At 33.7% G+C, this 22,381-nt stretch overlaps 1 protein-coding gene, 1 long non-coding RNA gene and 1 pseudogene across 20 annotated transcripts in view; 1 reads left to right on the forward strand and 2 right to left on the reverse strand.

The window, feature by feature from the left end:
- The window catches only part of LOC145249574 (uncharacterized), a 61,747-nt gene extending 52,213 nt beyond the window's left edge, over positions 1-9,534 (reverse strand). The window contains exon 1 of the long non-coding RNA XR_013863550.1: positions 9,398-9,534. This is a non-coding gene — a long non-coding RNA (uncharacterized LOC145249574). The remainder of the gene's footprint in view (positions 1-9,397) is intronic.
- LOC145249568 (uncharacterized) overlaps positions 1-22,381 on the forward strand; it is a 585,438-nt gene that overhangs the window by 82,260 nt on the left and 480,797 nt on the right. For 3 of the 19 annotated variants that reach the window (XM_080111243.1, XM_080111245.1, XM_080111246.1), the window contains exon 1: positions 10,733-11,088. The exons of 11 other annotated variants lie outside the window; for them this stretch is intronic. In XM_080111243.1, coding sequence (XP_079967369.1) covers positions 10,831-11,088 — 258 coding nt within the window. In that variant the 5' untranslated portion in view covers positions 10,733-10,830. Of the gene's footprint in view, positions 1-10,374; positions 11,089-22,381 lie in introns of those variants that run through there. 5 more of the 19 variants (XM_080111247.1, XM_080111249.1, XM_080111244.1 and 2 more) reach the window with 3 other exon arrangements.
- LOC145249826 (U2 spliceosomal RNA) lies at positions 5,183-5,316 on the reverse strand (annotated as a pseudogene).

Raw genomic sequence — 22,381 nt, forward strand, 5'->3', positions numbered from 1 at the left:
GTTCACAGAAAATATGAGTTGGAACAATTATATTGAAAACATTGCCAAGGCCGCTGCGAAGAAGGTAGGCTCTCTCTACCGTGCTCGAAAACTACTGACACCTGAAAGTATCCTGTACCTCTATAAGGCCACCATTCACCCATGTATGGAGTATTGCTGTCACATTTTGGCTGGTGCATCTGCTACTAGTCTCTCGCTCCTAGACAGGGTTCAAAAGAGAGTCGCCAATCTGATAGGCCCTGAACTAGCATCTAAGCTTCAGCCTCTGTCGCATCGACGAAACATTGCATCCCTCTGCCTGTTCTACAAGTATTTTAATGGTGAATGGTCTGACGAACTGCAGACACTTGTGCCCCCACGATGTAGACACCCTCGACAAACCTGACAGGCAGCTAAATCCCACCCCCGCACAGTAGAGCTCCTTAGATGTAGATCTTTCTACTACAGTAGTTTCTTCCTCAGAACCGCTAGACTCTGAAATTCCATTCCAGGTCCCTACTTCCCCAACTGTACTGACATGCAGAAGTTCAAGTGTAACGTGAACAGACATCTTGCTGCCCAAATCCCAACATAGTGCCCCAGTAGCTGCTGCCCCTGATAGTAGCCCCCTACACCAGTGGCAATGTGCCTTGTTTGGGGTGAAAAGGTAATAAAAAAAAAAATAAAAAAAGTGAAGAGGGAAAGAAAGTTCTTTCTCTTTCACTCGCACGTGGCTTGTAACCTGTTTTCTGAGTGTTTTTAACCAAATCCTGATGATGTCCTCTGAAATAGGGACGAAACGTTGATTACCATTTATTTATTTTATGTTTTCTTTCGCATTTGCGCGCACGCGCGCGTGAGATAGGTTTTTGAATGAGAAATATATACCTATTTAGACTTGAAAGGCTTTTTTTTTTTTTTTTTTTTTTTTTTTTTTTTTTTTTTGTGGGTGTGGTGGCCCCTTTTACTATTACCTCTTTTTAGGTTCCTTGTCAGAAGTAAAGAGATAAAGGCAGAAGGCAGAGGTCATTCATATAACACTTATCATTGATGATAAGATTAGATTAGAAAACGTGGGAGGGGAGGAGATAAGATTTTGGATGGACTAAGTAATGTCACTTTATTTTGGCAAATGATAGATTCTCATCTTTTAATAAAGTCTTATCTGGGTAAGGATTTTTTTATTTATTTATTTTATTTTTTATATAGGTCATAAGACTTTTTTTTATCTGTCAGCTAAGTTTTTGTCTTTTCTGATTATTTAATGCGGATCCAGTTATTTTGAAAAGTTTGTATGTTTCATCAAAGCTCTTGAACATTTCTTCAAATATTTATAGATTCATGATAAATTTATAAAGCTAGTGCAGTTTCATCTTGTATCTAAAAATGGATTCGGTTCTCCTGTAGCAGATGTCTCTCTGATTTTACTTTTCGCTTTCTTTATTTTTTTTTTTCGCTCACATACCACTATTCCGAATTCGTAGCAGCAGGCCGACATCAGTAGATTTTTTTTCTGCCAAAACTGTCTTTAACAATTTTTTTTTTTTTTTAATTTTTTTTTTTAATGTTTAACATATTTCAAACTGATAAATTATTGTACAGTGAAAATAATACAGTTAGAACAAAAATAATTCTTATTTCGAATTATGTAATCAAGTAAAAATACCATTAAAAAGCAAAAGTAGAATCAGGGAGATATCTGCTACAGGAGAACTATGGATTCTATTTAAGCAACAGATCACACCATGCTGTTATAAGGAAGTAACCATTTATCAAGACCTGAAGGCCACTTGAGGATAAGGATTAAAGCGTGGGTGATGGGCATCGGTTCAACAGTGTAGTAATCTTTAATGGTAAAAATTGGGTATAATTTAAGGGGATGGCGTAACAAGAACTTGTTTACATTAGATGTGAAGACGACCTTTAGTCAGCTGGAAAGCAGGCCATTCGAACAGAGTTCCACAGGTGGATAGTTCTAGGAAAGATTTGTTCATGGAATCTACATTTAGATTTAGATACAGTTAGAGTGGAGGAAATTATTAATAGTGGTTGTAGTTAGTCGACTGAAAATTTGGCAAGGGGGCACCATAGATTGAAGCTCAGAAGAGCACTTGCCATGAAAATAACAATAGAAACCAAGAAGTGGATTTGGGAATAATGCTAAAAAAATGTAGTCTCTCTCTATACTCAAATTGGAGCTCTCAAAGACAGTTTAACCCCCTCCCTCCAATAAATCTTAATATTTTTAAAGGCACGTTTTTATTTTTTTATTTTAATTTTATATTAATTTGATAGCAGGCAAATGTTACTATTGCTGCTCTAAGATTGCCAGTCTCCAATACATAGGACATTGCCAAGGCTCTTGTAAAGGTGGGCTCCATCTACCATGCTAGAAAAATACTTGCACCTGACAATATCTTATATCTCTGTAAAGCCAGCATTCACCAATGCATGGGGTATTGTTGCCACATCTGGGTTGGTGCATCTGCCACTAGTCTCTTAGACAATGTCTAAAAAAAAAAAAAAAAAAAGTATCCAATCTATTTACTAGGTCTCGCACTGTCAAACAAGCTCCAACCTGTGTCCCATTGCTGTTATTTTGCATCTCTGTGTTTGTTTTACAAATACTTTAATGGAATGTGTTCTGATGAACATGTAGCACTGGTACTCCCTTGACATAAATGCTCCCCAACTAACCAGACATGGGAAAAAATTCCACGCCTTCATTGTAGAGGTCCTCTGATGCTGGAGTGCTTTTTTTTTTTTTTTTTTTTTTTTTTTTTTTACCTCAAACTGCTAGACTTTGGAATTCCCTCATTGTTTTCTGCTTCCCCGATTGTACTAACATGCAGAAGTTTAAATGTAATGTGACCAAACATCTCGCTGCTCAACTCTGTACTTAGTGCCCTGTAAACATGGTCCCTAATCCACAATAGGTCTTTATGTCTCTGTGGCAATTATTTGCCTTGTTTGAGATATGAGCAAAGAAAAAAATGCTGTCAATAGTAATGTTTGCCTTTTTAGCACTTTGGCCATTTTTAGATGTTTTATCTTGTTTTTTGGTTTTTCAATAAGTTGTAATATTGTAAAACTACATGGTCAAGCTTTATGAAAATCAGTGACAAAAGGTATGAATATGTGCTTAAGATGGGGGTGTGATTGACTATAAAGTGACTTAAATATAACAGAATGGTGGTTGAAAATAATATTCTCTCCTTTCATAATTCAAAGAAAGGTGCCTGTCCAATATGTGATCCACTCAATAGTTTATAATCAATAATCAATAATATGATGATCTACCCTACCATTAACCTCGGCTTTAACCAATTAACCCAAACTAATCCGAACAACCCAGTAGCTCACATATTGGAATGTAAATAACTCATTAGGTCACATATTGAATTAGAAACCGTTTAGTCAATCACATATTGAAAGAACAGCAAAGCCAGTCTGTAAATATTGGAAACTTACGGAGAGTAAAAAGTGGACCTTGGTTTTACTTTCAGCAGTTTTATAAATCTTTTGTCCTTTAGTCTTCAGACTCAATGAAAAATGTTTCTGACAAAGATGGAAGAATTGCTGTTTTCTGAATTGGAATCTATGGACATTAATCATTGGATAATTTTTGATCTTGAAGTAGCATTTTTTTTTTTTTTTTTAACTTCTAACGTAAAGTGCTTTCATGCCTCATCTGGACTGATTTCCATTAAAAAAAAAAAAAAAAAAACGCCCCTGAAATATTACTGTCATACATTTAGAGCATCCGTAAACAGCAAAACTTGTATTGCTTTATTTTATTTATAATTTGAAAATTCTAGAAATTTAAAGGAATAATGATATTGAGTTAAGGGTTGGGAGCAAGAATAGACAGAGGTTTGTATTAATTCCTAGAATTTATATATTAAAATTGGATTTGGCTTGCTTGTCACGGAAAGAAAGAAATGTATATATTTACTTGAAAAAAATGTATAAGGTCATAAAAGAATGAATTGTTGTTGCCAAAATCTGTGGACGTGTATGTTCGTTTTAAAAGCAGCTGCAGCAGTTTACAAATTTATTTAATAAAAATATCAATTTGCTTTAATCTAAAAATTAAAGCAAATTATTGATATTTTTATTTTATTTTTTTAAAAAGAACAGAAGGTTATACTTGAGGTTATACTAAACATTTATATTTGAAAATTGCCTTCATATTATAATTTCAAGTGTCTTTGTATACAGATGTATCATAGCTATTGAGAAATATTTCTATTTTTTTAATTAAAAACATTAACTTTTGCATATAAACGTAATTGAATTTGTATGTATCTTACTGAGGAGCCCAAAAGAGGGTGAACTCAAGTCTAGGGTTTACAGTCTGTGACTTTCACGGTTTATGTGGACTGGGGTGTTGGTAGCGGTGTTCAAACTGAAACTGCATGAACTCGTTTGTACGCACATCGTCTGCGCATACACTATCCTCAATAAAAACAAATTATATTTTGGACCAATCAGAAAGTTTTCTATTTAGTCAAAAATTAACCCCTTTCGTGAGTAGCCTCCGGGCCTTGATAAGTTGTGTTTCCTGTGTAGTGTGTGTGTGTGTGTGTGTATGTATGTATATATATATATATATATATAATATATATATATATAGTAAGTTATAAAATGTATATGGCGACTAAGTAGCTCTACCTACGTATTGAGCACTTTTGAAGTAAATACTTAAAGTTTACACATAAATCTATACTTTCGTATATTAATTTTATGTGAGTAAATTAAGTAGTTTATATAATCATTTGTTTTTATTCAGTATAGTATGTGCATACAAACGAGTTTACACATTTGATTTTGGACGCCGATGTATAAACATTGATTGCTACATGTTTCTGATTGGGGATAATTATAAACCCAATTATAAATTTTTATAAGCCTGTTATAACCTGTTAACTTAGAATGAAAGCTTTATGTCAAACTTCTAGAGTAAATGCAGTAGTGTGGTGATTATATTAATATTAATCCCTAACTGTGCATCAAACGGATACCATAATACTTAGTTCGTTGCACCTTATAGCAAAGGCTCATACATTTCAGCCAGATCGAACCAGTAGTTTCCGAAAAATAAAAGGAACAGACAGAAAGACTAAGAGAACTATATTATACCTATTTACAATGCGTCCCCACGGGACAGAGTTAGACACCAGGGTCGTTTTTTAACGTGGAGAAAAGGTACAAAAATAAAAATTGTCTCAGTCGTGAAGGATTTCTCCTCCACTGAAAGAGAACAAGAAATGGAAGAGCCGCATCTGAAGAACAGATACTACACTTTGATCTTGGCCAAAAGGCCAAGAACATTATAGATAAAATTTTATATGATTTAGCTCATTTTGTAAATAAACGACTTTTGATTCTACATTTTTTAACATTTACTTTTGAATGTTTCCAATTAATAATCACACTAACAAATACCTACATTTTTTAAAAACTAAAATCCTCTGATCTGTAGAACACATTTCAGAGGACTGCTTCCCTGTGAACTTGGTGGTCTTCAAATCCAATGCTATGAATAGACCTCATGAAGCAATCAAACTTTGTTAATTCACATTCATTGTTTTTTCAGTCCCTCATAATATTTATCATTCAACTGACATATTATTAATCTTTATCCTCAAGTAGCTTTTTGCTTTAATAAATAGTGACCGACTCATTAGTAAAAAAAAAAATAAATAAATAAATAATCACTCCCTATCTTTTCCTTTTACTTTCCCCTCTAATTTCCAATGTCAGAAAGAACTGCCTGACCCCCCAAGTTGTTTTACGTGGGAGTCAGGCAGTTCTTTTTCTGTTGTCCTTCTACAGATGGGTGGACAAGAATCTTTTGTAAGGGTGGAGCTGTGTGGGTGTTTAAATAACGAGGGGGGGGGGTCTTTATACACACACACACACACACACACACACACACACACGACAGCCACTTGACCAACAGTTATGTTGCTATTAGTGTACAAACAGAATAGATTCCTGTGTAATTACCTTAAGTTTGGTTGTATTGAAGCTTTGATTTATTTGATTTGAATGCTTTGTGGGCGAAACCCGGGGTGGGGGTGGATTGTGTGTTAACAAAATGTGCGTTTAACAAAAGCTTAAAACGGGCTGATTATTCTGATTAACAAAACAATTAAAATGTTAAGTGATGTTTTTACGTTTGTTTATAATGTTGGCTCCAAGGAGAACATTTTCGACAACTAAAGGAAAAAGAAAATAGGAAAGTAAAAAAACAAGGAAAGCAATCGTCAGATCTGGGACATTTTCTCTTTAAGTTTTACAAGTCCGAAGAAGGTATAAATTCTACCAAAATGTTATATGAACCAAACAAATCCTATCACACATGAGCAGATTTTCTCGTCATTATTAGACTTTTTAGCCCTTTAAAAACGGTCCAAAGTTATAGACTTAGAATGAGTGTTTTATGCCAAATTTATGCTCGAGTATTAGATTTTTGCATTAAATATTAATCCCTATGAATATATTATTTTAATTGTGTGTGTGTGTATGTATATATATATATATATATACACACACACACCTTTTAATATTATATACCTTTAATGTATATATACAATAAATGTTACTTAAAATTACCAGATTTTTTAAGCTCAATAAAAATGAATTGCACTTTCAGAGCATATATATCGTTTGTAAACAATTCAAACACCACAAGTATATTTAAATCACATCACATCATTTTATTTGATATAGAGTATATGGTGTGTTTGTGTGTGTGTATTCTCATCAGATTACTGAGATTGCAGAGTCTGGTCAGTGCCAGATGCGTGACCATTTGGGACTATCAAGGCGCTGTATGTAGGTGGAAGGTTAGGTCCGTCCTCTTGCTTTCCAATTGCGCGTTATTGCACACATTAACAGTCATATGAAAAGATTATGGAGTTTACCGAATTCCATCATCTTGACTGTAGTTGCAAAATGAATGAATGATGTATGAAATGATAATATATCGGATTATGAGGACCCCCCCCCAAAAAAAAAAAAAAAAACTAATAGTATACAGAAACCTGTGACACTATTTCGTTGATTGATCTTAGTTCAGTCCTTGGTTAAACGTTTAGAAGCAAGTATAGGGATATTCTCGTTTACTTTATTGAGGATAGCCAAAATAAACTTGACCAGAAAAGAGCTTACATTGGCACATTTCATTCTTCTCCAAAGAAGGTGATAGGATCACCAAGAATTTTCAGTCCCTGATAAAATAGTATGTGTGTGTGTAATATATATATATATATATATATATATATATATATATATATATATATATATATATATTAGGCACCGCCAAAAATGGCCGCAAAATCAAGTTGTTGTTGTTTTTTAAAACTAAATTACATTTATTAAAATCCATTATTTCTGAGTAACTTTTTTTTTTCCAGAAAGATAAAACCCTGAATTTTATCATATAGAAAACAGAATAATGTAAAACTTTTTCTACTATTTTTAATTCAATTTTAAATGTTAAATTTTCCCAAAAAGTTAACAATTGTTATTTTTTGTCTTGCACAAAAAACGTACTTAAATATTTAAAAAAAAGGGTTTTTGAAATAATTTATTTATTCATTTATTGTCTAACTAAGATTTAGGATGATTTTCTAAGAGAATATGCAAAAATATTATAATATAAGTACCTGAATTTCAAATAATTCCACTTATTCATATATGTAACCAGATATTTCGCGTCGCCGAAGAGTTCAGATCGACTCTGTTTACGTTTTCTTTCGATGAGACGAAAACTATGGAAGACTAAACAGGCCAAAAAAACTTATTTTTCAGTGACGAAAATTTCAATGTATTATTAAGCTGAGGCTGGCCAGTACCAGATGGGTGACCATTTGTATGAGTTTGGTTTTTAATGTGTATGTGTGTGGGGGCCAGGCTCCCCAAAATGGGGGGAGGGGGCAATTTAAAGCAGAATAAAAAAAAATTATTTCAGCGCTTTTGGTCCACCGTAGTCGAAAGGCGGCAAACGTTTTCAAACGAGATCGAAAAAAAATGATGCTATTTTTAACACAAAGGGCACAATATTTATCGAATTTTTTTTTTTTGTATCGATTATTCAAAGCATGCTCTGTTTAATAATGGTCATGCATTATTCGGCTCGCTAAAAAAAAATTGTTAATTTATTTATCAAAAATTTTAAAATGGCTTTTTTCGTATAAATATAAAAAATTTTTTTTTTTTTGTTTTGCTTCACTTAAATTAATTATTTTACTTAACATATTCACCGAATTTCACACTTCAAAACTCAAAAGCGGGATAATTAAACACAATCGAAGTTCTGATATTCAGACGTCAAAATAAGGTATGCAAACAATTTTTTTTTTTTTTTTTTTTTTTTTAAATCTATAATTCTGTCCCTTACAACAACACAATATGTTTTGTTCAGTTTCAAATGATTATTTTAAGCATATTTGTTCCCACTTCAAAACAAGGGGGGGTTTTGTAAGCAAAAAAATATATATATATAAATATCGTTTATGAAAAATAAGTACACTGTTATAAAGTTCATTCTTCTCCTAATAATCGCTGAAAATTTCGTATTGATCGGATAATTACCTGATTTTTGGTAGATTTTTAAAAAGACGGTCCGTCAAAAAGTACTGACCTGCCCCCCCAGTTTTGGCGGTGCCTAATATATATATACACACACACACTTGCTTTCAAATGTCCAACCAAGAGCTGACGCAAGACTAAATAGACAACGCTAAGTCACAGATTTCTGTATTCTATAGTTTTTATTTTTCTTTCATTGGCAGATTCTACACTTGAAATGAAGAAAACCGATCTTGTATATGTATACAAAATATCCTTATGGCAAGTAAACTACACATAAGTTTGTTTAGTTATGGAGAGGAGTCATTAATTGCAATTACAACTAAGCTCTACTTGATATTGAGTACTCTGGAAATAAATTCTGAAAAAATATGTACATATAATATATTATGAAATAAGTGAAGGCTATATCATGTATATATACTTATAGTTAGTTATACTAGAAGTGCCCCGGGACAGGTAACACTAATTTTTCCAAACAAAACAGTTTTGCGTCACTTTTATGTGCCGTTACGAAAATTAAAATCAAGATATGACACTGAACCTCAGATCTAGAATCTTTATTCCAATTTTGATCAAAATCCGTTACATGGTTTTAATTATGAATTTTCACTAAAGGCTTCTACTTTCTTTTTACCATCGTTGCATACACTATATCAAAGTAAATATAACCCACATTACGACTCTTTACGCCTAATAGCTGTGTTCCAAAATTTTTAATGATCGGCTAATTAGTTTAGGAGTGAGTCCTGTACATGCAAATGTATTTAGCTAACTCTATGTAAGTGGATAAGATGTGTGTAGATAAATTACTTACCTTTCTACTTTGGGAGGTTCTTGTTAATTCTTGCCTTTTCTTGTTTTAATTGTCCTTTTTCTTTTGTGTGTTTATCGAAATGACATTACTTCTGCCCAACCACATGTTGTATATGATGTATATATGGTTGGTTTCTGTTTTGGGTCTGCCTAGAAACGGCTGCTAATGGGTGGGAGAGAAAAGGGTAAAAAGTGTTTTAGACTAGTAACAAGAGCCTAGAACTGAGCGTCGGGGTGGTGGCTAGGGAGTAAGAATGAATTGGGGGAAGGAAAAGAGAGGGAGATAAAGACTTGGAAGTAGGAGGAAAAGTGGGGTGGGGGTGAAGGAGTGGCAGTACACATGGCAGCCTTTTTTGCATTGGTTAATTCAAAGGCCGAGGAATCTTAGCCTCTTCTGCTAGTGAGTTATTTATATATCGGAGTTGTTATTCTTCTATGAGTTTCTGCTGACTGAAGAGGAACATCTTTTTAACTACCTCTACCCGGTTGCCAACTATATAAACAATTTCGTAGAGGTGCCTGGAGAGCGAGAGAGTCTCTGGGAGGGGAATTTACCTTAATCTTCATCTCATCTAAAAGGTAAAAAAAAAAAAGGGTTGGAAAAAAACAAAAAACTCCGGTCAATGATAACCAGAGGTGCAAAAAACAAAAACAAAAAAAAAACGTATCTGATAAATGCCATGAACCAATTAACAGCCATGTAAAAGACCTTTTGCCTGATGGCCTTACCTCCTATGGGAATATGACTACAACCTGTTGGATATGCACTTCGATACTATGCGAAGCCTCTTCTTACCTGAAATGCTACCCATGCTTGCGTGTGCGACTATTGAAATTAACTCTACTGAGAGAAAGGTTTGTCTTTAAGAATGGGAACATTTTAGAATGTTAATTCGTTGCTACTTACAATGTTATATCTTTTCAAAGGCTTTCACCTCAGTCATTTTACTTGTCAGGTATCTCTTATTAGGGTAAACATTTTTTTTTTTTTTTTTTTTTTTTTTGTATTCGGGCTATCGTTACCTTTGCATTTTTTTTTTTCTTTTTCTAAGGAATTTGAAAGGATTTTTCTTTTTCGTGAAGAACAATTTTGATTTTAATTTTCACTGCTGCAAGTTTCTAATGTGTGTTTTTTAAGATCTGATTAAAATTTCTCTGCATGAATTATATCAACAGACAATGTGTTTCTTACACTTACACACATGTACATATATTTACTTTATTGAAAGTTGGGGTAAAGATTGAACACTCTCATTTTAATAGAAATGGATTGGATTATTTCAAAGACAGGTCTGCGTTACATTCCATTTGGAATGGCCGCATTGACTTTTGAGACCAATATGTTCATGCCAAAACGATTACAATTTATTCCTGTTGCTTTTAATTAAAAGCAAAGAAAAAAAAACAAACAAAACAAAAAATAAAAAAGAAACAATGGCTTCAAAATGTCGAAGGATCCTCGCTCTGCGAGGAAAGGACGATACAAATTTTCGGGAAGCTCGAAGTCGAGCGAGGAATCGGAGGTTATTTTCAAATCGATCTCTGTCGTTGTCATCGCGTGTTGAAAGGGAAGCACCAGAAACCATTTACGAGGAGAGCCCACTTGCAGGGAAACGCAGCCGGAGTTTGGCATCTTTAGTGAAAGGGACTTCCCGAAGATCCGTACATAATTTAGTGAGGATGTTTGAGACTGTAAGTATAAAACTATTTATTTTACGTACTTGTGGGGAATGAATAAGGATCCCCCCCTCCACCCAACTACCACCCCGTGTATTCCTACTTTCAGTATGAATTGTATATTACCAATTTTTGTAGTCTTTGGATTAGTCAAACTACTGTTCGCAAATTGGATGTTATTCTTGCGACATTTTGGTTGATATAACCTTCGATCTTCAGGTGCATCTTATCAAACTTGGTAGATCTTTAAGCTGATCTTTGATATCTGTACGGAATTTCTAATGGAATCTTTATTTAATCCACAGAGATAGCTTTCGTGGGTTTTTATTACTATACACATAGATTCAAAAAAGTTGTCAAAAAACAAACATGCAACAATTAAATGTTATCAAAGGCAAGAGCAGTTACTTTTCTACCTAACTGGACAAGTTTTTAGTGTTTTTATTTAATGTAAAATGTTTATTCGGCTCAAATCATACACTCTTTATCGGTATATTTGAAAAAGACAAATGGCGGCATGCTCAGTGTTGAATACGGTAAGTTTGGGAAAATGAGTTCAAACTAAATAATCACACAAAATACTGTTAGAAACCCACCGAATATATGTCTGCCTATGTCACGGTAACATATATTGAGCGAGTTTTTAACAGTATTTTGTGTGATTATTTAGTTTGAACTCATTTTCCCAAACTTGCTGTATTCAACAGTGAGCATGCCGCCCTTTGTCTTTTTCAAATATACCAATAAACACTGTATAATTTTTTCAAATATACCAATAAACACTATAATTTTCGAACCAATTACAGGTTTTAAAGTGAGTAAAACCACTAAAAACTTTTGCAGCTAGGTAGAAGAGTAACTTATCTTGCCTTTGATAACCTTTATTTATTATATATTTGATTTTTGACCACTTTTTCGAATCTGTCTATAGCAACACAAACCCACTTTTGTTCTATCAGCCATGAACTGGCTAGAAGTTCTAAGTAATTTGCAACTGTATTTTGAGTGTCACCTGTGAAATAATAAAAAATGGTTGAAATCCAATTGTATTCTTAGTATTGCTTGTAATATGGATTGAACCTTCGACCTCCAGAAGACTGTCACTTGGAACTGATTATTACTTAGTGCTTTTATCCGTTTCACCACTGGTTCTTGCAAGGAAAGCAGTAGTCCAAATAATATAAGTTACCAATCCTCATCTCAAAAATTCTGAAGTATAATTACCATTTTTTTATTTTTTATTTTTATAATACTATTTTCAGTTTTCAGGTTCTATTAGGTTGGTGCAAAAATATTGTCGGTTATATATATATATATATATATATATGTGTGTATATGAACGTCAAAAAACATTATTTTTGCACCACCCTAATAAATAAATTAAAATCATATTTACTGTTTGTGGATGTCTGGCAGAATACGAACCTCACAATATCATTGTAAAATTCCTTAGTAGAAAAGTAACTCTAACATTTGATTCTTGATGAAATATTACATGGATAGTTATTTGATCTTAATATAGAGCTTTCTTTTCAATTGCATCCTCTGACACAGAAAGATACACATCTATAATATAATTCACTTTACCTGTTGCAGGACAGGTAAAACGAATTTCCCAAACAGAACAATTTTGCACGACTTTTTTGTGTTCCTCCTGAAAGATTAAATTTAAGATATGATACTAGAGCTTGTATCTAGAATCGTTTTTTAAATTTTGATCAAAATCCATTATATAATTTATGTTTGAGAAAATATCTTAAATTAAGAGACTTTTTTTTTTTTTTTACATAGGAATCACCACTTATCAAGGCCCGGAGGCCACTCAAGAATAAGGGTTAATGGGTATACATTAATCAATGTGATTATAGCATATTAAACATAAGTAGTGGGCATTTTGTAAATTGGATTATTTAGGGGGAAGGTTCATCAAGAGCTTGTTTACGTTGGACTTGAATACAATCGGATTGTAGTCAACTGGAAAGCAGGCAATCAGAATAGAGTTCCACAGGCGTGCAGTTCTAAGAATGCTTTGTTCGTGGAATCTACATTTACATCTAGGCACAGACAAAGAGTGTGGGAAATTATTGATAGTGGTTTCAGCCAGATGAGTGTTTTTCGTGAAAGTTTGGCCAGGGGGGAATCATAAGGGGTTTTAAGAAATTTAAGTTCAGAATCTTTTTTTAAATGGGTATCATTCTAGATAGTACGTGAATGCACTTCATATAAAAATTACCACTTCAAGATCAAAATTTAGCCAATTATTATATGGATAGATTAAAACTCTGAAAGCAGCAATTCTTCCCCCTTTGTCAAAAAGGTCGTTTATGTAATGGGAGGATTAAAGGACTCAAAAGTAAACACAAGGTCCACTTTCTCCCCTTCATATTTGTGTCTAATGACTATGGATCAAGTTTAATGCAAATCTGAAATATCTAAATTCTTAAATTGGAGTTAGTGTCCATATTATTATCCCTATATAAAATCATTTTAAAATACTTTTGAAATTTATAGAATATTTATTAGTTTAATACCTATTAAAATTTCACAAGAATGAGAGCTACCTGAATTTTCACAAAAGGCTTCCACCTCCTCCTTTGCATAAAACAAAATTAAACTAAATATAGCCCACATTACAACGCCTTTCACCTAGCAGCTGTGTTTTAAAAATCCATGATTATTACTAAATTAGTTCAGAAATGAATCTTACACAAAGAAATGCATGCAACTGGGGACCACTTGTGAACTTGATATTCCCGTGAAACTTCCTACTAAGGAGAAAGCTAGTTTAATCCGCCTAAGGTAAATGCTGCTGGCATAGAAATATATAAACATATGCATATCTAAATTTCATTAAAAAATTTTATTTAAAAATCTGACTTTGATTCAATTAGTTAAAATCCTGTGACATTCCTTGATCTTTTACAACTAGTAATCAGGACTGTAGAGTTGCAGCAAATTGATTGCTTTAGAAGTCTGAGTTGGAATTTGACCATATTGGACCTTTCTAAAATTTGAGGAATCTAACAATTTAGCTGACAACCACACGGCCCTGTTTGCATGTATAATTTTATTTCTTATAGATTTTTTTCTTTTTAGATTTCGTTCATTAACCCTTCCCCCTCTCGCTGTTGAATCCGAATTGACACACATTAATTCCTATTTACTTTTCTTTTTTTATATTCTTGTTCACCCCAAATAACGCATATAAGGAGTTTCTATTTGGGACTATCTAAGGAAGTGAGCGAAATGTTGGTTTACACTATAAACTTCTACAAGCCAGGAAGGAATTTTGGTCTAGCAGTCCGAAGGAAGACGCTATTATAGTAGAAGACTCTTTAGCATCTAGGGATCTCAACAGTGAAGGCATGGGATCTTGCTGCTAAATGAGTTCATCGAGGGAAGGGACATATACATCGAGGGGGCACAAATGCAGTGAGTTCTTCAGAGCACACTCCACCCAAGCACCTGCAAATCAGGCATTTACCTCCCGACCTGAACAAAGTTTTACACAAGGTTGGTTTTTGATATGGATGAAATCCAACTTCCTCCAAAAAGATTGAGACAAAATAAAAATGCTCAGTCTAGAAGGATATCTCCATCACTGACTGAGAACAAAAGTTGGAAGGGTAGTATCAGAACAGATACTACACTTTGCATCTAACCAAAAGACTAAGTAAAATGTCATGAAAAAAAAAAAAAAAATTAAACAAAGCAAAAAAAAATTTCAATGAATCAACACGTTTTGACCTACTTGATTATGTTCTTGGCATTGGTTTCCTTTAGTCTTAACTATTTTTTAGACCCGAATATTTACAGGAGAATTGAAGGTTGTCAACAACCATAAGGGAAAGTGAAGAACCAACTGGATTTGAACTTCGGTTGCTAGTTTGTCTGTTATTGCCCATTTCATCATAGCCACCTCCCACACAATAAAATTAATATATAATACATGAGGGTGGATTGTTATTGTTCCGTCAGCCATGACAGTACGAGTGTTTTTTTACTTGTTATTACTGCCTATACTAAGGATTAAACCATTAATCTCAAACTGTCAATTCAAACTGATTGCTAATCAAGGCCTTTAACCACTGCAATAAAATCATAAAATATCAGAAAACTAAATAAAAGGATTATAAAGGAAGAAAGAAATGAATTGAATAAGTTTAGAGAACTTCTGCCATTACTAACCAGCAGAGCGTTACGTTAATAAGAATATATCAGGCATGTGTATGCAGTATGATGATGTATGGAAGTGAAACTTGGTTAGTGAGGGTTGAGAGCGTGTTGCTAGGAGAGAAATGATGTAAGTTTTAAAGACTGGCTTAGATCTGATGACTTCAGAGGGTGATTAAATCTGGATTGTATAGACATATGTGTGTGCAGAACAGGAGACTGGTATGGTCATGTTGAAAGAGTATGTGAGAGTTCTTGGGTTAATAGATGTAAAACAGCTGCGGTAGCTGGTTGCTATAAGGGAAAGCCAAGGAAAACATGGAAGTTAGATGACAAAAGTCTGGTAAGAGATAGGTTAGTTTGAAATTAATTTTTTTAAAGCTGTCCAATGCATGCTAGAATGTAAAATGGGCATTAAATTAAATATATGATAAAGAAAAATTGTATGTTATTAATCAGATATGTTAGATGATTTTTTCGTATGTTGGTATATCCGTGTTGAATGCAGTTAGGTTTGCAATATTTTGGTAAAGAGTGTTCCATATCATGAGATACTGGGTATGATATATAACTAGCAGGGTTGCCTGGCGTTGCCCGAGAAATCTGTCATTTTTGTCCCCCCCCCTCCCCTACATGACCTCATACATGACATTATGAATAAAAATACAGACAGTAATACGGATTTATATTATATATATATATATATATATATATATATATATATATGAGAGAGAGAGATGGAGGAGGTGGCAATAGAAAAACGCATGTTCCAAAGGTTCATTTTTAACAGATGTTTATTCAAACAAAATCAAAAGTATCCAAATAAAATCGAACACGTTAGAAAACTTTTTTTAGATCGATTTTTTTTTTTCCTAGTGTATTTAATTATTCAAAATCTGACCCCAATTTTGAAAATCAAACATCGCATCAGTTCTGAAATAAATGCACAAATTTTGGAGGGAGGGGAATCCGTCTAAAGGAACGTTTTCTGGAGCAAGTTTTTGAGCTTTCGTTTTATTTTCTGATTAATTAGTCTCCTAGAAGATTCAAGATGTGCTTGGAAACCTTGATTATATGGAGAAACGGTTGTTAAAAAATGAATCGCTTTGCTGGAAAATAGATATACTCGCTGGAATCTGCCATTTTCTATTATCTATTTACAAATGCTCTGAAATTAGAAATTTATATATATTGAGCTTAAACATAAAAGGTTTGACCACACGCACCCATGTTATTCTCACAATATTTGAGTGTAGAGAATTTACACTCAACCTTTTGTTGTAATCAGCTCTATTTTCACAGAAAAGTTAGTTATATTTGCAGCCCCAGGAAAAAAAAAAATTTGAACAAAACAGCTTTCACATATTACTTTAGTGAGTGGAGGCAATATGTAAAAAAAAGCTGTAGGTAGGGCCCAAAACTGTCCATATTGTCTCCTGATGACCCAACATTATCTGGAGACTGGAATAGATTACCCAACGAGTAAAAAACAAGAGATAAACTTTATTGTATACAAGTTCACAGGGAAAGGTAGGCTCCAAAATGGTGCATATTCTCTCCTAATTACCTGACATCATCTGTAGACCGAAACGAAATACTCCGCAAGTTAAAACAACCAATAAACTTTATTATATACGTGTCTGCAAGGTGAGCTGTTTCCTACAAACAACAATATCTTCTGTTAGTTGCTCACTTCATTGCACGTTTCTGATACTGTTCCGGTAGCAATACATCATCCTTTCAGGAACGTTGTAGAAATATTAATCTTTCAGTTCGGTTTATAGACAATGATGGGAAAATTGTCACTCTCATCCATGGAAAAAAATTATGACAGCCTTAACTATCCATCGCCACTGCCAAATACAATTGTGCATGGATAAAAAAAAAAATTAAAAAGTATGCAACCTAAACGAGTCAACATGCCCGCTGTGGCGCTGTACTCTTCTACACCCCTGTCTGCCTTGACACACACATTCACATAAACCATCTTAAGAGAAAAACTACTAATACACACTCATATACACACTGCATACACGGCCTCAAGTAAATACACACATATGGGTATTCTGAAGTGTAAAAATTTAGAACAATGTTGGACAGCTACAAACAGGTTTAAAAACAAACAAATTTGCAGACCAACAAATTTATATAAAATATATATTTTCGATTCTAGTCACAATATTTCTATTTACCTCTCCTGTCCTTTGTTAGAAGGGCAGAGTAAGACACAAGGCTGGGTTTTAATTTGCAAAAATTCCAGCTCCCCCCCCCCCCCCAAAAAAAAAAGAAAAGGATTGGGTCTGGATTGGGACAAAAATAGATTTCTCTTTCATCGACCAAGAACAGAACCGGTGAAGTGTAGTATCATAACAAATATAATACTTAGAATTATTTGCAAACTATATAAATTACATTTTCAATAAATTCGACAGAAGTTCATCAAAAGTGTGGGCAAAATGGGGGTCTCTGGTCATCGTTTGTCTATCGTACGCTTGGCTTGAATCATTGCATTCTTTCAATACTAATTTTATTCTCAAAGGTTTAAAATATTCCTAAAGTGTTGAAATTTAAATTGTATTCATATGTACAAATGAGGAGTTGGATCTTCTTGTCACTTTACCTAAGATTTGTCTAAGCTATTCCTAGCTAGAATCCTTAATCACCATAATACCACATTCACTTCAAAAGTTGTCCTCTTAAAATTTCCAAATCTTTTTTTTTTTTTAGTTGTATTTTTTGCTTTTTTTCCACCTTAGCATTCACCATTTAAATTTACAACTTTTATAGGTTTTCAGGTATACTGAAAACGAATATCACATTTAAATTTTGGCCAAACAAGTAGTTTTCTGGATTTTAAAACTATTATTATTGAATATAATCCATTGTTTTTACTGGAGGCCATGTTTTTTTCCTACCCGGCGTTCATTTTCTATTGAATACTTAGTTTGAGCTAAACTTCAGCTTGTATTATTTGGATTATTCAGGTTACTGTTCTCATCTTGGGTGTTTGTTTTCTCATAATGTTTCGGTATATATAACCGATCTTCAAATGTATCTTGCTGAACTCGAGAATCTGCAAGGAATTTTAACGGAACCCTTTATTTAATCCACTGAGGAGGGTAGCATTTTCTTGTTCAGTTTCCAAGTAATACAAATATAATTAGTTGTCAATCTTCATCTCAAAAATTCAGTTGTCCTCAGCTTTAGTTGAAACATGTATGCACATATGTAGTCAGAAAATTTTGTATAAATAAAAAATATTCTAAATATGTCAAATGGAGGTGTTTTTTTTTTTTTTTTTTTTTTTTAACTCTACCCAAGGATATTGTAAAAGTTTTATTTACTAATGGTGAACTTAATTGCTACTTCTCCATCCAATTTTAAATGACCCGTGTGTTTGGTTGACTCTTACTCTGAAATCTGATCTGTCCTGTGTCCAGTTCAGTAGTTTTTTTTATTTTATTTTTTTATTTTGTTATTTTTACTTCACTTCCTTGATAGAAATCTTTATCAAGCCGATCGCCTCCTTCCCCCCCCCCCACCGTACTTCTTCTTTGAGAAGGGCGGGGGGGGGGTTAATCATAGAAAATATTAGACAATCAAAGCTGGATTCCAACCCTTTAAAGCCCCCCCCCCCCGACACACACTTTTTCTTGTTTGGGGGAAAAAACAGGAGCTGTTGCTAGTCTCTCTATATTTTCATAGAAAAAAAACTAAAACCTCTCAACTAGAATTGTCTTGCCAACAAAACTGCAAATGCAAAGTACTCTTTCTTTTTTTTTTTCTTCCGTGTACTCTAATTTCCACGAACAAAATTTATTTTCAAAGACTTCTCACTTGTGGGACATATTACCACAAGAATGCTTTCCTATAGACTACATGGTCATTTTCTAGTCCAAATGTCAACAAATATGTCATGTAGTTCTGTGAATTATGGTTCTCAATCCTTTCATAATACTGTTCCATCATTCAATTGGAAATTTCATTAATCCTTATCCTCGAGTAGCGTTTAGCCTCGATAAGTAGTGAACCATTTTGTGTGTGTGTTTATAAGTGAAGTGTATTCTGTTTCTAATCTGAAACTCTTGAACTCTTTTTTAAAAAATTTTTACCCTCCTCCCCCCTACACTTCTAACAAACAAAACAAGCTGATAAAAGCTTCTTTTTTTTGGGGGGGGGGGGGGTCACTCAAAACAAGGCAAAGTAAGACTAAAGCATGAGAAACGACTGTGGTAGTTGCCAAAATTATAGAGGAGTTAGCTGGGTAGGGAGTTGAACAGCAAAATGTTTGTTTACATTCCATTTAAATTTCCAATTTGTACAGTCAGGTTGGTGGCAGGGAGCAGACAGGAAATTACAAACACAAGCTTCCAAAGTAGAATATCTTCCAACATCTAGGAGCCTTCTCAGTATAGAAGTGGGATTTTGTTGCTAACCATTAAGGGAATACTACAAGTGCAATTAAGCCCATCAAAACACATTCCATGGAAGTACTTGTAAAACAAACACAGGGATGCAATACTGTGGTGATGTGTCATAGGCTGGAGTCTGAAGACAATGCGGAACCCATTAGATTAGAAAATCTTTTGTACCCTGCCCAAGAGGAAGGAGTTAGTGGTTAGTCCACCAGCTCAGAGGTGACGAGAAGACCCCATACATGGGAAACTAGTGGCTTTATAGCGATACAAGACGCTGGCAGTTGTGAATACACAAAGATGCAAAAGTCTGCATGCACAAATTGATGCTCACCTTATTTCAAACACTTTATTAATCGGGGAAACATGTGATCTTTGTCCATTTTCAAGCATAGTTATTTCCTCTTATGCTCCTAATTTCTTGTGCAGTGTTATCTTCTAGTGTTTGTAAAACTTCTTCCATTTTATTTTTTTAATGGAAATTGTTCCAGACGAGGCATGAAGTCACTTGATGTAAGAAGCTAACAGGAACAAAAGATGATTATCGTAAAGACAGAAGATGCCTATTGGCTGTAGTCTTGAAAAGACTAAGACTAGATAGGAGGAAAACAGTCAGCAGGAAGAGTTCCACAAGCCTACAGCACTTGCTGGAATAAGAAGTATTACAATGAGGTATCAAAACAGCGAATTGATGGAAACCATTAGACCAATGAGTCAAACACGCTAGAATAAAAGGAGCAAAAAATAAATCTGATAATTGTGAAGAATGCCTGCCATAATAGTATTTATAGAAAAGACTGAGACTAGCAATATCATGTCTGTGAAAGAGAGGTTCCAGAGAAGAAGAAGGCAGGGGCCAATCAAATTAGATACGTTTCTACACCTTATCAAGAACTTTCAAATAGGACAGATTTATTTAAGATGTTCCTATAAGAAAAATACAAAGGATTCGAATCCATAGATATTCATGAACACGCAACCATACTTTGATGCCGAGTCCATTTCCATAGAAATGTTATCCAAATATCTGCACACATTATTCAGAAAATGTGATGCAGCTCCAAACCCTTTGAAAGCACATATATCATAGAATTGCAAATTGCATGTTCTGCAGTTATAAACCATGTTTAGTTCCAGGAGTTTCTGATGGGTAGTTATTCTATACAAGTCCTGGAGATGACGAATTATTAGTGGACAGCTGTTCTGTACAGGTTCTGAACTTTATAATTTTGCAGCCAAAGAGAAAAAAGTCCTTGTGTTGACATGGAAAAAAAAATGTGCAAGGTTGCTAAAAAAGGTTTCATTTTTATGGAGCAATTCTGGTTTCTGATTGGTTGATAGCAGAACGTCTCACCACGTTTTAGCCAAGTAAGCCTCTGGCCGGCTTTGGGTAGGATTGAAACTGCTATCTTCAGACAATTTTCACCTGAAACCGTAGAGATTCAACGTCTCTATCAACTGCACCACAGGCCCCGAAGGGCTGATGAAAACCAGAGGAATAGTTGGCCGAAACGTTGTGAAACAACTAAGAAAAGATGAGGATAATAGTCTGCAATAAATAAAAAAAATAATAAATAATACTCATGAATTCCAATTAAATAATATATATATATATATATATATATATATATATATATATATATATATATATATATATATATATATATAGCAAAATGTTTGTTCACATTCCATTTAAATTTCCAATTTGTACAGTCAGGTTGATGGCAGGGGGCAGACAGGAAATTACAAACACAAGCTTCCAAAGTAGAATAGCTTTCAACATTTGGGAGCCTTCTCAGTTTAGGAGTGGGATTTTGTTGCTAGCTGGGCAGCCTTTTTTTTCTAGATAAAAACGGATTAAAAAGTTTTCCACATGTCTGAATGCCCTACATACAAAATTTTAAGTATGTAGATCAAAAATTCGTAGAGTGTATAGGTTGAGAAATGCCCTTACACACACATTCTCACTTTTATAGATATATAGACTAGATTATAATTTCTAATGATCTCGAGAGGAAAAAAGAAAAAAAAGAAACACTAACCGTAAACATTTTAGAGTGGAGGATTTCTCTCCAAATTCATTTCAGACGGTGGGAGTTGTTTGACCTGCTATTTGCTTTCTTGTTTACTCTCAACACTTGAAATGCTTTTATCTAATTTTTTTCATGAGGGGATGAAAGTACATATATATATCTCTATATACAAATTTTTATTATATATATATATAAAGAATAACAAGCTTAAATTTGACTCTAAAATTATGCATTACACCATTTGACGATTGCAAAATTTCAGCAGATTACATAGATTACAAAAAAAACAAACAATCTGTTTAATAATGTAATTTGAAATGTTTAAGTTAATTTTAGGTCTATAAAAAAATACTTTTGCGCAAGGTAAGGTTCGATCTCCCAGTGTGTTACCTGGGCAATTATTTAAAGGCGATGCTATTAACTATATAAACCAAGAACAGATGATTCTTTTCTTCCTTTTCTCTCTTTACCTTGTCTCCCTTTATTTTCTGCCCCCCCCCCCGTATCTCTTTAAAGTCAAATATTAAAAAAAATTAATTTTCTCCTGATTTTAAGGGTAGCAGTATAAGGATTAAGTATAAGTGTAAAAATTCCTGCCCTTCCTCTATTTATGACTAATAAAATATGAATCAGGATTAAATATTAAGATCGCTCGTAAATTACAGTTTTTATTTTAATACCTTAGAG

The sequence above is a fragment of the Euprymna scolopes genome, chromosome 28 (assembly GCF_053919585.1).
Source record: "Euprymna scolopes isolate OS-2025 chromosome 28, ASM5391958v1, whole genome shotgun sequence".
Taxonomy (NCBI): domain Eukaryota; kingdom Metazoa; phylum Mollusca; class Cephalopoda; order Sepiida; family Sepiolidae; genus Euprymna; species Euprymna scolopes.